We start from the raw sequence: 17,281 nt of genomic DNA, 5'->3' as shown, positions 1-17,281 counted from the left end.
ATAGTTGTTCTCTGAAACTTGCAAATTTGTGCAGACAGGATACAATCTGTCTGTGTGTTCCCTCTTAAGTGTTTTGCAGCACTGGTGCTGTAGATAAAAACAACAGCTTAGCTAAGAATGTTTTTTGAATGTCACTGATATTTCATCAAATTGTCACAAGTGTGCCTATGCATATCAGGAAAATTCACCATGAGCAGCTGTTGTCTTGTTCTTTTTAATAATACAATATTCCTACTGAATTCTTCTCACACAGTTTGTATTACTTCATGTACAAGACAATTAGGGCAGGTGTACTCAGTGACTTTTTAAAGTGTCTGAAACAATTATGTTAAATCCTATTCAGAAGATTGAAAATTCTGCTTTATCCAGAAAATCCCACAAAACAAAAAAAAAAAAAAAGATGCACAAATGCAAAGTGAAATTAGATAAACACACCTAATTTCTGTAACCTGCCCTATAGGATAGTGAGGTAAACATCTGCATGAAATGGAAATGTAAAAATTAAGTCATACTAGACTTAAGGGCTGAGGCTTAGACTCAGAATTTTGATTCTTCCCAACAGCATTCTCTCATGTTTTTCTTGTATAAACCAGATGGTTTCCTCAGTGGAAAAAAAAATTGTTTCCTGTTGGAAATCTTTGGACTTAACATTTATTTTGATTTGTGAATTATTTAGGTTGTGGCAATGCTATTCATGAATTTAAACTTTTTTCCTATCCTTTGGAATTGTGAGCAGAAGGTATAATAAGGAAATTAACAGGAGGCTATGCACTCTTGTTTTGGACAGTGTTAAAATATGAACAGACATGACATCTGAGTAAGAATTAGCATTCTGAGCTCTAAAACTAAATCTGCTGAGGACAAGTCCATGGGCATGTGCACGGTGAGGGAGTCAGGTGTGGGTGGGCTTTGCTGTGGTCAGAAGGCAGCAGATGCATGAGGCAGCCGGAATTTGGGAATTTAACCGTGTGAGTGGAGCGCTGTGCTCGTGTCTGATACACTGATACCGTTCACTCAAGTTTTGCGCCTGTCTGGTGAAGTTCTGTGGCTATCCCACTGAAAATCAGCTCCTCTTATCTCTCCCAAAGAAAATTTAGAATGTGGTTTGGACCAAAGTGTGCAGGAGTGGCCCAAATATAAAGTAGAAAAGTTGTGTGCCATGATGGCTCTTAGGTGTTTTTTTTTAATATATATGCCTTTCCCTACTGCCTAGCTGACCAAGTAATTTAGCTTACAATTATCTGTGAGAGATTGTATCTTGTCTTGGAAAATCTGTACTTAGCTTGCTTCATACATCAGGTCACACAACTGTACTAAAGTCCAGATAACATCTTGTTCTCTTATTTACTCTCAAATCTTGCTTGCTGTGGTTTTTAACTGATTGCTGCAAGTGTTTAGGCTCTTCATACTTCCAGGCCATCATTCACAAATACTTTTCCCTTCAGTTTTCCACTTCTTGTTTTCTTAAAATGGGCTTATTTCAGATCTGTATTTTTTGGTTAATTTTGATTGCTTTGTGGGTGCAGCAGATTTGCTGTCACCACTAATTTTCCACACATTATTCTTGTTTTCTTTCTGATATGCTTCCATGGCCTCCTTTGTACTCAATGCCATCTTCTCTCCCTCCTTCCTTTCCTACTCTGAAATTCATCCTAACCTTTCTCTCCTGACATTGTGGCTTCTCAGTTATCACTAGGTCTTAACCTTCCACTAATTCAGATCATAGTTCCAGCATTAATCTATATTATGGTCTGCATACAGTCCTCCTCCTGTGTACAGTAATTTAGTTTGGTCTTTGTGCTTAAAAATAAAAAAGAAAAAATATGGAGGAAATTGGATAGAAATGTAGAAAGTTGAAATGGTCTGAGGATAATCAGGCTTTGTACTAGAGGGACTGCATTCAGCTCTTGCTTGCATGAATTTTGAATTAAATTGAAAGGCCATGTAAGATTTAGAGAGCAAAATAAAGCCATCAGGTGAAGAGCAGTCAAGAGGAAGGTTTATTGCAGTATAGATTCTTAGACAAAGTTTTAAAATTTGTGTCTTAAGAGCATAGGTATTCAGGTAGCAGTTTGTTGATTATTAACAAATACCAGCAGGTCCAGTTTTTAATAGGTTCAAAGTCTAGCTTACAATTCAGTGTTCTACTCCTATGATTTCCTTGGTTGTGAAATTAAGGAAAGCATTAAAATTGATAATTTAATGTTATTTATATGCTAAAGTACTCTATTGTCTGGTACAAAACGTTAAGACCTCCTTTTCATCTTGTCTATTATCAGCAATTTAACAGAACTAAGTAATCAACATGCTTATTTTTTTGTTCTGCTTTTTTAATTAGTCTAAAATGTTAAAGGCAATTGGTTTCTTCATGGATACTTACAGGCTTATTAATTTCATTTTATGACTGAGCTGAAATCATATACTGCAGTTTTCTATGAAATGTATAGTTTCATTGACTAATTTTGAAGCACTTGTTTTCTCAGTGAAATTAAACTCTCTTGTTCGAAAGTTTAATTAATTTTCTTAAACATTATCTTGTTCCTTGTGAGTCATTAAGATATTTTGCAAGTGGCACGCTTCAGTAGTGGCAGCTTTATTGCCAGACCCTCATTAGAGATACAGAAAACGGTTGATAATTGTTTGCTTTTAATTTTCATTTTACATATTTTCATACCATGTCTCTAATTGTCTGTCACATCAAGAAATCCTGTTGCTACAGTCTGAAAATTAGAATTATTTAAATATTTTCTAATAGAAATTGTTATATTTTCTAATATATAGTGCAGTCTTGCCCAGTATGTATTTTTCAGGCGTTATGAATCTGGACAGACAGGAATAACAATAACAAAAATATTTATTTTCTTAGGATTGTAATAACTCTGTATTTAATATCAGGCTGAGTTTATCAAGCATTTTAACTCACTTACTGGGAACTAAAACAATTGCCTATGTGAAAAATAACTAGACTTTTACCTTCAGAATGTGAGAGAGTATATATTTCTCCTTGGGGAGGCTTTACATCTCCTCTTTTGTTTTTGGAATCACTGTGGTGGAAAAGGGAGGATCTGCTCTATGCTTGTGTACACCCCACTATTGGGTTGCTCTGTCAGCAGTGCTGGGCCAGTCTGAAGCTGAGGTTGCCTGCTTTAGTGGAAATTTATCTTAGAAATTACAGTAAATTGTCCCTGAGGCATTGGTCCTCTTACATTCCTTTTGCAAGCTGATCCTGCTTTCATCTCCAAGTAGCTACAGCAGCAATCCAGCATGTTCTGCACCAGCAGGAATAGGTTCAGCTTTCACTAAGTGATGTCTGTCCAGGGCCCTGCAAAAAAAAGAATCAGATGTGAGAGAGGCTAAGACCAATACTATTTCTGGCACTATTTCTGTTTGTATCTTATGGTTCTGTCAATCAGTATGATCATCCCATTGGCCATGGGAAGCTGTTTCAGGAGTGAAAGCTATTTTCTTGCATCTAGATCTCTAGTCTTTGCACATAACTAACTATGGATTCCAGCTTTTTATTGCTTAGGAAGATAAGTCTGCTTTCTAGAGTGTTGGAATCTGAGGTATTGATGATTTCGAGAATGTAGAAAGTTTCTGTCTTTCTGCCCCGTTGCCAAAGAAGAAGTCATAATTCATCTGTGCTGGTTTTCAAAGTTGTTTATTCTTGCTTATCTCTAACATGTTCTGCTGCCCTGCCGCAGGTCTGTCCTGCAGGGCAGTGTGTGGGGCTCTGCCCTCAGTGGGATGTTACAAACATTAAATACCAGAAACTACCTGTGCTGTATTTAAAATAATGTGCCAATATCTGTCATCTCTGTTGAACAGTGTGTTCCTAGCCTAAACCAATAGAAAAATGCCAACACTACAGTGATCCTGATGAAACATGGAGGGCATGAAGAAGAAGAAAAAGGATGAGACACACCCAATTTCCTCCATCTTGCCCCCTTTGAACCCCTAATCTAGAATTCTAAAATTTTACTTTTGCACCCGTGCTACACTTAATTATCATTTATATCAAACACTCAGAGCTTGTAGTTCATCCTGTAAGATTGAAAACTCTTTTCCATGGACAGAGATCAGAGACAGTGTCTCTGGGGGCTCTGTCCAGGGGGGTTCCTAACCCCCTGCCAGGGTCCCAGGCCTTCCAAGGCAGCCAGAGGGAAGCTCTGGATTCCCACACTAGAGTATAAAATAATTTATTTTGATTGCAGGGGTGTCTTAACACAGAGATACTTGCTGTTTGTGTGGTGTTGTCAGAGACAGTTGTCTTCAGTAATGGCCCAAATGCTTTTGTTGTATCCAACTTCTTGTTCTTCCTCGATCTTGTAAATTCCCTTAGCTTTCTTCAAACTCTAGCTGCTGCTGATGTCTGCAGGCTGTCTTTGCAAAGGAGAGTAAGAGTCCTTATTAGATTCCTGTGTAATTTTGTCACTGGTTTGGGAACTATGAAAACCCTACCTTGACTATAAATGGACTGATGAGCATCCTACTCTGGACATGTCATCTGCTGTCTTTTCTGAGGAAAAATAAAATGCTTCCTTCTCAGTCTCTGCTTGAGGTGGAAGTGTAGGAATGGTTGCATGCGTCTATTAGGCCTATTTATATGACTTCCTTGGAAGCAGAGTGACCTCAGTAGTTTTCCACTTAGGCTGCTTTCATTGACTTCGTAGCAGCAGTGTACATTTTGGTAATGAGAGATCCATATGAGTAGGCTGGATTTCTTTCAGGTTTGTTACTCCTCTAGCAAGTCCCTGGGTAAATGCCAAGAGTGTTGTAAGACACTCGCACACTTGTGGCACAGAGGTGTTGGAGCACAGGCAGAGGGAAAAAGGGTAAGAAGGAAATTCTCTCTCCAACCTTATGCCTTCTCCTGGCTTACTCACTGTGGGTGTGAAGGGGGGCAGGAAAGAGAAAGCCTTGATGCTGTGCAAGCACTGCTCAGCAATACTCAAAATTCTGGTGTTTCCAACACTGGTTTAGTCACACATCCAAACCCCACAGCACCATACAAGCTGACGAAAATTAACTCACTTTCATGCAGACTCAGTATCCCTGCTCAACCCTCCACTTGGGCCAATGACAGCCCCTATGGAAGTGCTTTTCAGGAGATTTGTGTGTGGTGTATACATGTTGAAGTAATGAGGAGGTATGGGTGAGATGTTAAATAATCAGAGTTTCTGTGAAGCACCTATTTGATGATTACCTTTCAGCTCAGTGCATGACTTCAGTTTTTTGGTGCAGAGTTTTGTCATCTTGTTTCTTACTGAACTTGTCTATGTCTTATAACTTTAGTATTTTCTCTTCATAATTGATCCCTACATAGTTGATCTATTAATATATTTTCTCTAGTACCTCACTGCTTTTAGTCTCTTCTGCTTCCACATAATAAATACACAAAGCAGCCCTGATCTGGTATCAGATGTGCTAAATCTCTACACTTTTTCTTATGGTATAATGAAAACGGGGCATTTATTTTCTTCATATTTCTTTTGTTGTGGAACACTTGACAGCAATCTGTCTCCCTTGTACTTTGATAGTCTCTTGTGAGACTTTCAAATGGCACTAATAAGCCAGTTCCTCATCTAGTGCTTTGGCATACTGAAAGAATTCCAGATAAGAAGACCATTTTTCTTTTAGAGGCCCTGATATTTACACTTAGTAAATTTGCTAGATTTGCTAGACATTTCAAACTGTAGATCTATGTAGTATCAAGTGAAGGAATTATTTGACTTATCTCAGGAAACTGAAATCTACCTAACTAGAAATCTGAATTACCATTTTGCAGTCCTTTAGAATAATACTTTTGCTTAATGACAGTGTGGATGATTTTCTTAATAGTTCAGCTATTTCATTGCTAAATTCTTTCCATTAGCTCATGATGGATGTTCTGTTTTATTTAGAAGAATGGGCATTGCATTCATTAGGCAAACTTCATTAAATTTGGAGCTCAATCAACTAGAACTATAATTATATGGAGAGGAAACTTCCTAATCTGACGTTTGTAAAACTGAGCCTTTTTTGGAATTGGTTATTATCTTATGTGACATGACTAGCTGAGCCTTTGTATTGAACAGAGGCAGACTCTGGGAGGAGTGCCTTTCAGCTACCAGAAGTGTTATTTTCTATTATAGTGTAATTGTTTTATAGGCTTTTTTCACCACAATGAGACATCTGCTCCTTCTATATATGGAGCAGTAATAGACTGCTTGAGGTGGCAGCAAGAAGTGTATACTATAAACTGTTATCTCATCATTTAGGGTTACTTTATGGCACTTCAAATGATACCTTCTGCTGTTTAATTCCAGGAAGGTTATCCTCTTGTCCTTTTGATCTAAAATTTATGGATCTTGGTATGTCTGTGAAAGGAAAAAAAAGAACACTCTCTATTATGAATGGAAAATTATTTCACTTTGTGACTTCAGATGAATGGTTTCTATCAGCATCAGTAAGGGGTAGCACCACTGCTTATCCATTTCTGCTTTACCTATAGCAGCACATGTAACCCTAGTGCAGGTTAGTGATTGGAACACTTGCTGTTTCTTCCTTCTTCAGTTTTTGGTCAATGCCTTCCTGGAAGTGCAGTACATTTTAAGATGAAAACAGCTAATAAAATGTCACTGCTTGTTTTGGTCAAGCTGTAGATACTGAAAAATTCAGTGGAAGCTCTTACTTAAGAACAAATTAAGAATGACATCCTTTCTACATACTCTTGAAGAAAGAAGCTGAGAGCTAATTTTACTCTCTGACCAAACATCATGTAGCTCACAAATGGTTTTAAGTTGTACCTGTCTTGCAGTATAGAGCAGCCAAGGTTTTAAATGTATACTGTCCTCAGTGTTTCATTGTGTTCAGTTCTGCCCTATATTCTTTTAGGTACAAGACTTCTGAGTGTGAATTCTGCATTTTGGACTTTTCCACCTCACTGTCCATGAGGAGGGAATTAGCTTGCTTCCTGCTGCCTGATTGACACTAAAGGAAGAAGACTGGGTAGACAGTCTGTTGCAAAATTTTGACTTGTTATCCCTTGACCTTTTGGAAACATATTCAGCCAAAAGGATTTGAAAATGCAAAGATTGTTCTTCTGAGTCTGCCTCAAGGAAGAAGTACTCATGTGTAGGAAAAAAGAGAAATAACTCAAATTTGGTTGAAATAGTCTGCTTATATGAAAAAAGAAAAATAATTTATTATAGGTTGGGATCCTTAGGAGATTGGGATAAAAAAATAGTTGGGCTCTCACGTGGAGTCCAGAAACAATAACCACACTGATTTGTGCCTCAAAAACAGGTACCCATCAGAAGGGGTTTTTCTCAGTAATGTTTTGTTGGACATTCGTGGTTCTAGAAAAGATAAACATAAAAGGTGAAAGAAAAGAGTGTAACGACAGCTGGAAGGAGGGCTTGAACAAAGTAATAGAGTATGGCCCAGACAAAAATCTCAGAGCCTATGCCTTTTATTGACTCTTAAGGACAAAAAGTGCTGAACAAGCTGGTTTTATTGGCTGCATTTGTTTCTGTGGCTGCAAACAGTGCCAAAGGATCTGGTGTGAAATGGGTTGTAGGCAATCCCTTTTGGGGACCACTGGTTTAGGTGAGATCTTTGTATATGGGGTTGAGGGCTCACTTTTAACATGGTGATAGTGAAAGCAAATTTCTTGTATGTATTTGGTGAAGTCATACTGTTCAGTCATTATGGGATGCACTGGGGAAATTTTGAACACCTTTGATCATCTCTGGAGAGAGCTCTGTTCTGTTCTCTCTGAATTCATCTATTAGATTTGTGAGATGGCAAGAATTATGTGCTTTTTAATTTCCGTGGCCCTTTTGGGTTCAGTGCAGAGAGAACTCTGTGATAAAGGTTGTTTAAATTTGTTTTTTCAAAGATAGTTTATTGACATATGGCAAGTAGGCTTTCTTGCCCCCAACATATTGCTCTCCCATGTTGTTGACACTGGAATATAGTTCTGAGATCTAGAAAACTGTGGAAGATTTGTGGTGTCTGAAGTTCTTTGGAACAGTGTGGGGAGGTAGGGTGGCAGACAATGACACACCAGTTCCATTTCCATGCTACGTGTTTTCCACATCCCTTGCAAGTTGAAGAATATAAGAGCTTACTGAACTGATTACCACTGTGTTTAAGTTGGAAAGTTTTATTTTTTGAAGCTATTGCACAAGGAACTTCCAGGATTTCCCAAGACTTATGTATCCTATTTGTTCAAACACTGTGTGTATTTGGAAATTTTATCAATGTGGCTTAAATAAAGGAACAGAAATTACTTTGAGTGTGTTGTGGAAGCTGTATAACACATTCCGACTTTATGTTAAAAAAATACTTTGTCAGCTGGTACTGAAGGTAGTCCTTGTGTCATGGCCTTATTTGCATATTTTTGAAGTGATAAATTAGATAACTGTCACATTATGCTTTTGAGAAGGTGCTAAGTGCAGTGCTCTGGCTCTGCTCAAAGCAACCTCCACTTTAGCATAAGCAGTGGAATTTGTCATTTGGCTGAAGGCATTAAACCTTACAGTGCTTGAGCACCACAGTGAATTAATTTCCTGAGAGTTATAGGTATGGCTGGTGGACAGTTTGTCAAAGGATTTGTCTTTTAATTAATCTTGCAAAAGGTAGCATGCCCCAATCTGTACTTGAATTTTCTTAACAAACACCGCCAACTTCAGGCTTTCCAAATCTAATTGCAATTAATTAAAAGCAATGCATGACTATTATTTAAAAATTAGTTGGTGGTTACATTGTCACGGATACTGTTGTGTTTAATTTTTATTATCTGGGGAAAGAAGTCCCTGAAAATGGAATTAAGCTTACATCTCAGTAATTTAAGTGTGTGAAAGAAACACAGTGGCAGTGATGGATTCATTCAGTTACTGTTATGTTTGAGGAGAAAAAATACAGCACTAACCATGTGAAAGTCAGAAATGGATGAATAAAAACTACCACACACGAACACTGTGCTGTAGAGGTTCCCATTATGGGTAGAAAGCACATTAAAAGAACACTAAAATGGACTTGTTCGACGCTAGCGTCATTAAATTGCTCATCAGTTTACTGGAATTTATAAACCAGAGTGTGCTGGTTTATAGATTACAGGTATGAACAGTGAAATTTGGCTACTTTGTTGGTGTGCAGGAAGTTTTAAACACTCCATGAAAACAGATAACTCATGATAATTTTGGTTTCCTCTAGAAACCAAGATCCGTGCCTACTGAGGGCAGCAGCTTGGGTCAGGATGGCCTAGGGAGACCAGGGCTATCATGGGCCATGGCTCACCATCTCCTCATCCTTGCACAGACCAATGAGTCACTCATCAATCAGCTCTAAATTGCTGCTGTTTCAAGTGAATGGCATTTTAGCTTAAAGCACCATTGATTTTTATTTGGCTTTCAATGCTCCACTTGAAGTGGTGACAGTTGAGAAATCCATTAGCGCTCATGGCTGCGTCCCTGCAGACGCCCAGGGGAACATCTTGGGACTGCGGCTCTGGCGGTCACGCCAGGCCAACGCTTCCCTGCTCATCAGTCCGTGCTTTTCAATCATTAGCTAGCATCCATAATTGGGAAACTTTGAATATTTCAGACCTAAATGTTGGGAAATGCAAGGCATTACTGCAAGTACTGATTGCTTTATCTTGCATATGCTTTGCTTTTTTTTTTTTTTTTTTTTCCCTAATGCTTCTGTCCTAGAATTCCTAGTAGCTTTTTGAAGCTGCATGTCTTTCTGTCCTTTGGTTAATTGTGGGGTTTTATGTCTTTCTGTCCTTTAGTGTTCTTTTTTCCCCAGGAGCCAAACTGTGCCAGAGGATTGATACTTTGAGAGAGAAGTGGGAATCCTCTTATGTACCTGATAATTCCTTGCTCATTTTGATAATTCTTTGTGCTGACACTGTTGTAGTAACTTTGCTACTGCTTGGGTTATTTTCTCATGTTTGTGATGTTTAGGAGAAGTAGTGAAATAGTCACTTGTAATAGAAACCCTTCTTTTCTTGCATGTAGGAAACTCACAAATGGGTGCTACCATAGTAGATGCATTGGATACTCTTTATATCATGGGCCTTCATGATGAATTCAGAGAAGGACAAGAATGGATTGACAAAAATCTTGATTTCAGTGTGGTGAGTAGAGCCTGCTCTTAATATTTCTCTAGTCCTTTTCAAGGTGTTCATCTTGGGAAGAGCCAGAAGAGGTCTTTCAAGTGAAACTTAATAAAAATTACAGATCAAAGTGTCAGATGTAAACTTGTTACGAATGTGACATTCTCTGTGTGTCTAACTTTGTATTAGAAAAAAAAAAATGCCTGACCTTTTCACAGTTATGATTGTAAGTAGAGATATACCTATATATTGTACTTTCAAAGTACAAATTATAACTAGATAATGGAAGTAAGGGGAAGTGTTTTGTGAGAAACAACCAGGCCTCAGAAATGAAGACAAAAAGATAAGTTTTTTTGGCTGATAGTTGTTACAAATAGCTGAGCTATGAAAGACAATTTCCCCCCAAACTACAGTGTATGAATTACTTAAGAATACAATCTCTTCTTCTATTTCTTAAGAGTTTTAACACAAAATATGTCACTTGAATTCTTGAGTTTTCCTACAGGCTCTTCATCTGTTGACACATCTATCACTAGAATTTCCCAGTTGGTCATGTAGCATCTGAAATTCTTGAGAATCATTAAATAGAAGCATTAAGTGGAAGAAATGGCTCTATTTTAGTCTTATTGATTAGTGTACTTAATACTAATTTTGGGACTGTCACAGACTCTGTGATGGAATTTGTATTTCAGTCCTTGGATTTGCCCTGTGGTTCCAAAAGTAATTTTTCATTCATAAATGCAAATAATAAAATATAGTTGTACACTCTGAATTCAGCAAATGCTTACTGTTGTTTCTATATTTTAACCTACTTTTCAAAAATTATTTGTTTGGGCTTTTTCCTTTTGATCTATACCTTGACTGTCTGGCAAACATCAAAGAAATTTTACTCTGCTATTTCAGTTAGTGCCAGCTAATTATTCAGTCTAAAACAGAAGATCCTAAATATATCAGAGACAGTGTAGAGATAATGATACCATTATGAGGGTGAACTAAATTGCTTCCATAGCTTTTGTCTGATCTTAGGCAATTTCAATATAAATTTGCAATATTAATCTAGGATTTGGATGGAAGAAATTTACATGACCCTCTGGGGTTCAGTTACATCTTCCTATGTATCAAAATCCATTTTTGAAGGTTAATTAGTTGTCTTGTGTATACACCAAACTTGAGTAGTTTCCTGATATAGTTTGGAGTTTATAAATAAATACATAAATTTTATCCTCTTGGATTCTTCTACTGGGACATGGAAGTCATTGGCTTTACACTGTCCCACTGCATGTGTGATTTATGACTTTAATAGGTATTAAGTGGAATCATCCTGCATTGGTGTTATTTTTCTTGTATCACCTTTATGTGAAAAGCCTTTTATTAAAACATTAGGGAGTATTTCAAACTTCAAAGTTTTAATCAGTGCTGTTTGAAGAAATTTTTATTCACATAATCTTTTTGAAATATGTAATATGTGCAAAATGAATTTAGTTTTGATCCAAGCACTGCAGGTGCCGTAGAAATTGCACAAAAGGAAAGATGTACCTGTAAATGTCAGTTCAGCTGTGTGCAGATTGGTGAGTCAGCTTGTTCAGTGCACGTTGTAGTGACTTTTCTGGATAAAAGGAAAAGTCTTGCTGATCTCAAAATCTCTTAATAAAACTACATTTCTGTGTCTAATAGGTTGAAGAGAAGTTTATGGGGGAGACAGATGGAGTGTATGTGGAAAATTAGCTGAATGGGGCACAGAGGGAGTCAGTTGTTAAAACTATCTGGTTCCTCTTAATTTTTTGTGGGTTAAATGAGTCAAAAGATACTGTTGAATTTAACCTAAGGATAATAATGTGGAAGAAGGCAATAAAATCGTTTATTCTCTTGAATTTCTCAGTGGTCCTGCAGTACTACTTGTTATAATATAAAGGCTATTCCAAGACAAAAATTATGTTAAGATAGAGCTCTGAATTTAAATTTAGTAATTTAGGTTAAAAAAAGTGCTTTCTGGGAATTCTCTAATTACTATTTTGCTTTATCTTTTAAACCTAGAAGGTTCGGTGCTGTACTGAAGCATAAGAGAGAAGATGCTGAATTATAGAAATGTGCAGTCCTTGCCTTTTTTCCCACCAGCCCCATATTACTGTAATTGCACTTTGTGGTGATAAAATGGTTAAAAGGCAGGAGAAAAACTAATCTGATTTTAATAAAATTGGTTGAAGCTGTAACTGGGATTGTCATTTGGTGTCACAAAGATGTGCACGAGCATTTCAGTTTGGATCTAGAGACTGCAACAGTACAGAGCCTTGCATGTGGATTGCCTTAGGATATGTACTTTCTTTTTCCTTGATAGTTTTTTTCCTTCTTTCATTAAGGAGTTGGTTAATTATTTATTAATGCTTTCTTTCTGTTCTAGAATTCCGAAGTGTCTGTTTTTGAGGTCAATATTCGCTTCATTGGCGGTCTTCTAGCAGCATACTACCTTTCAGGACAAGAGGTAAGGAGATTGGAAGGTATCTGAAATTCAGTGTTTTATAGCAAATGTGGCAGATGGAGCCTTTTGTAGAATCTTGATTTCTCAGTAACTTGCAAACTAATTTCACAGCAGTCAGTTGTCCAAAATAACCTAATTTTTAGAGTATGGAATCTTTAAAGTTTGTTTCTGAGTAGGTCTCTTGGCATTTAGGACACTTGGTTACAGTTTTGAAATGCTTCTTTTATCAAGATGTTTTCAGAAGATATCCACTCAAATAAGCATCAGCTTGAAATGTCAAGTGAAATGTCAGCCTTCTCATGCCAACAATAACTTGTCTTGATATTCTGCAACTCTATGAAGGTAAAAATAATAGCTTTGCCACTTGTCCTGCAAGGCTGTAGGTTTGCTTCATCAAAGTGCTACTCAATCTTCTTACCATTTTCTCAGTGACAAACTGAGAAATAGCAAGCCAATTTTATACAACTTTTGAAACTTCTGTTAAAAATAAGATGTAGAGACATGCTTAGATTGACAGGATGCATGTCCCCAAAGACTTGCAACAATGGACTTCCTTAGTCCAGCAGTCACAGTGCTGTCACCTCTTACTTCACATACTTTAACAAGACTAGAGCTTGACCCCAGCAATTCTCATATCTTAGGAGCTGCGTGTCTTTAACCTATTGCCTGTGTCTTTGATTCTTTGGGTTTGTCCTTTATTTTTCATGACCCTTCTGTAGCCAACCACCTGACATATTTCGTGGCTTTCAGGTGTTCTTAGGCATCTTCTTCCTTTGTTTAGGGAAGCACCACATATGAATCAAAAAGTTCTCAGAAATTTTAAGACTGCAGCCCTAAAAGTAACCAAGAGAAAACTCATAATTTCTTGTCTCTTTAAGTCTTTGGCATCATCCTGGGATCTGTGAATTTTCTCTTTTATGAGTGTCTTGGTTTGGGAAGAAGAGCTCAGTGGCAAAGCAAAAACCTTGTGTACATCTTGAAAGAAATGAGTGGTTTATTTTTCATCCAGTGCTCCTGCTTCACCTTCTTCAAACTGGAACATACTCCTTGGAGGTATTTACTGTGAATATGAAAAACCTCAGAGAAAAAGCAAGAATTACACATTCACAGCTGAATTATTTGTATATATTGTTACTACACTTGTGCACAAGCCCCTTAAAAAGAACTTTTTTGCTCCAGTATGCAGATGGGTGCAGCCAAGCACTGCCAAAACATATGCTTTGCCTGCAGAGTAAAGCAGAGTATTCCTTCTTAAATTTGCTTCTAACCTCTTGATAGAGTCAGAACAAGCTCCTTTACTTAAATAGCTTTAATTTCTTTCCTTCTTAGAAAGCATCTACCCTTGCTTTCCTAAATGGTGGCTGGGCTGAGTCTTTTGTTTTTAAGATTTTTATGGCATAATTCTCTCCAACAGACTTCAAATGCTTCATGACTTGTGATACAGGATTCCCGTCAAATGTCCATATGTATCATCTTTATTTTCCTAAAGAACTGCTATAAAAAAGAGATCAGACTGCATTTCTTTCAAAATAGTGTGGCAGCTAGGATTGCTTAGGGTATCTCAGAGTCTCCTTCCTTTGCCAAGTTGGACGGGGTTTCTCTGCAATTTGTCGTTGTGGATATGACAAGCAAAGGATTTTGAGGCTCTTCAGCAATTGAGCCCAGGAGAGACACCTGCGTCTGGGAGCTCCTTGGAGTTGGAAACAGGTTGCTTGAGATGTGATTTCCAATCTGGTCCTCTCTTCCCCAAAAAGGGAATATATTCCTTAGCTCAGGATTGGGGTATGCTTGATTTCTTTATCCATTGCATTCAGACATGTGAAGAGGCACTTTCTAGCGTTCGTAAGACAGACAAGCCTGTTCCCACCCTTTTGGGTGTTTTACCTGACCAGGTTGTGAACATGCACATGGGCTTACACCTTTAAGGCAGTCTCTGTCTCCTGGTAGTTGTCCTTTCTTTGTTCATCAAGCCATCATTTACTTGATCATATTCACTTACCACACCTTGTTGATATTCCAGTCACCGTCTTCCTACCTCCAAGCCTCTACTTCTGCAAGGCTGTTGCTAGATTGGTTTTAGAATGTTTTCATGTTAATTTTCCATACTTTTGCATGTCTTGTTTGATGTATTTTAAGTAAGGTCCAGTGCAATGAACTGCTGCTTAGAATTAATTCTGTTTTTCTCCTTTAAATAAATATAAATTCCGCATAAGTCTGCAACAGGAGTTACTGCTGTTTGATGATAGTTATAAAAGCTGCTCTTACTTCATTTGGACTACTATCACTTAGTGTTGATAAAGGTGCTGTAGGGACAACCATAAAACAGTGTCCAATACTCAACATCAGCTGTGGAACTTTAATAATTTGTAAATGGCCATGTCTGGAGAATTTTAAAGTCCTCGTGGTGTATCTACAATGCTTTTTGTAGGGAGAAGGCAACTGTGCTTGAATCTGATTGATTGATAATGGTAGCTATAGACCGTAGTTTTCAAGTACAGCAGAATATTAATTTAGATTAAATAGTCTTTTTAATGCTTTTGCTGAAAACATGTTAGATTTAAAGTTTATTTAGCATGTCTAGTGGCATGACTCTGTGGCTTCCATGCTGTATTTAAACTGTCCTGTTACTGCTATTCCTTAGAAGACCATCAACTGAGATAATGGTTTTAATAATGCTGATTATAATTAATGGAAGAATTTTAAGCCTTTTTTGCTAAGATTGTGAGTATTGCTGTCCTTTAATCAATAAGGGTTCCCTCATACTCACTGCGATGAAATGGGTGAATAATGAAATATATGTCCCATATAACCAAAAATAAAATTGCTGTTCTTAGCTGCTGACAGCTTGGCTGAAAATGCTGTAGGGTTTGTTCTGTCCAGTGCTGAGTCACAGGCCTTTCTTTGTGAAACATGACTTGTGTAAATTTTTTAACAGCTCAGCCTTTCACATGTGGGAATTTCTGCTGGGCATTCATGAGTGATGAGCATGTAAAGCTAAAGCTTAAGAAGGATGCATTTTGGTGAAAATGTCATGGTTGTCTTGCCTCCCTGTACCTGTGTGCTAAAGTAGGGAGACATAGTTGTTTCCCTAACAGGCAGTTCTCTTGATGTGTGAAAGATCACCATCTTTCTCCATTTTTCCATGTCAGTGTGCCTTTTAAATGGAAGATAATCAAGATACTACTGCAAACCTAGACATAGTGGAAAGTTTGCCCATGCATTCTGTTTCAGTCTTCTAAAGTTGAAGCAACATTGATACCTCTCTGGTGGCAGGAGTTGTAGGTCTGCAGTCTGGTGGGGGGGTCTTGTTTAAATCCTCTGCACAGTATGTTTCTCCTGGCTGATTGTGGACAGGCCATCTGTTGTCTGGCTAGTTGTATGTTACCAGATAAAAGAGTGTGCCTTCTTTGTCTCAGTTCCCACAGAGAAATGAGGTCCCAATCTGTCTTCAGTTTTGAGATTCTTTGACTTTTCTCCAGGGTACATTATTTGAACTATATAATGAATATATGCTAAAACCGTGGAGTATAGAATCATAGAATGGTTTGAGTTGGAAAGGACCTTTTAAGATCATGTAGTACATTCCCCCTGCCATAGGCAGGGACAGCTTTCAGTAGACACATTACTCAGTCAGTGCTCTCTATGTCCTGGCCTTGAACACTGCCAGGAAAAGTCCACAGCTTCCCTGGACAGTACAATCTTGTTACCCTCATTTTAAAAATGCCTTCCTAATAGGGCCCTAAGAGGGCTTTGAGCAGCCTGATCTGGTGGAAGGTGTCCCCTCCCATGGCAGGATTTGGAACTAGATGATCTTTAAGGGTCTTTTCCAACCTAAACAGTTTTGTGATAATATCTACTCTAAAACTACTCACAGTTTTAAAACAGTTGTCCCTTCTCCTGTCATTAGAGGCTGTAGTAGAAAGTCCTCTTCATCTTTCTTGGAAGCCAGGCCCCATTCAGGTGCTGGAAGGTGCTAGAAGGTCCCTCTGGAGCCTTCTCTTCTCTAGGCTGACCAACCTCCACTCTCTTAGCCTGCCTTCAAAGCAGATGTGCTTCAGCCTTCGGATCATTTTTATGTCTGTCTTCTGAACCTGCTCCAACAGGTCCACATTCTTCTTTTATTGAGACCCCCAGAGCTGCAAATGGTATTAGGGTCCTCAGTATAAGTGGAGGGTGTTTAGTGTATTTCTTTCGAAATTATACAAATGAAAGGAAGAGGAGGTTGGACCAGATCATCCCCTGGGGTCCCTTCCAACCTGACAGATTCTGTGCCACAGAAAGAGGCTCAATAAAAAAGGTTGGAAAAAAGCATGATCTCTCCTGGGAGTGCTCTGTGTCATAAAATAATAGAATCATCTAGGTTGGAAAAGACCTTGACAATAGAGTTCAGCCTCTCCAGGCAGACTCTCTTGTATTTTGCCATATTCCAGAGATTTCTTCCCAGTTCCAGTAAGCAACCTGTGTAAAGCGTTCACTCTTAGTTATTCTTTATTAAATTGTATGCTAATAGGTATAATCTCTAAGTACCTAAATAAGAAATGTAAAATTCATTGTGCCTATATTCAATAAGGAGCCACTAATTAAATATTTTTGAGGTGTAGGGTTTATGAGAGTTGCTTAGTAGAATCGTGACTGGAAGACATACTGTGAAAACGAGGCACTCCTATTTTCTACCCCAGGTCATGGTAGAATGGATAACA

The 17,281-nt window shown here is 37.9% G+C and overlaps 1 protein-coding gene across 2 annotated transcripts in view; it reads left to right on the top strand.

The window, feature by feature from the left end:
* Positions 1-17,281, top strand: part of MAN1A2 (mannosidase alpha class 1A member 2) — a 129,860-nt gene that overhangs the window by 50,642 nt on the left and 61,937 nt on the right. For both annotated transcript variants that reach the window (XM_021549098.3, XM_021549099.3), the window contains exons 4-5: positions 10,008-10,126; positions 12,504-12,584. In XM_021549098.3, the coding sequence (XP_021404773.1) occupies positions 10,008-10,126; positions 12,504-12,584 (200 nt within the window). The remainder of the gene's footprint in view (positions 1-10,007; positions 10,127-12,503; positions 12,585-17,281) is intronic.

The sequence above is a fragment of the Lonchura striata genome, chromosome 2 (genome assembly GCF_046129695.1).
Source record: "Lonchura striata isolate bLonStr1 chromosome 2, bLonStr1.mat, whole genome shotgun sequence".
Classification (NCBI taxonomy): Eukaryota; Metazoa; Chordata; class Aves; order Passeriformes; family Estrildidae; genus Lonchura; species Lonchura striata.
The sequence above is the reverse complement of the archived record's forward strand: the minus strand, read 5'-3'. Positions and strand labels throughout refer to the sequence as shown.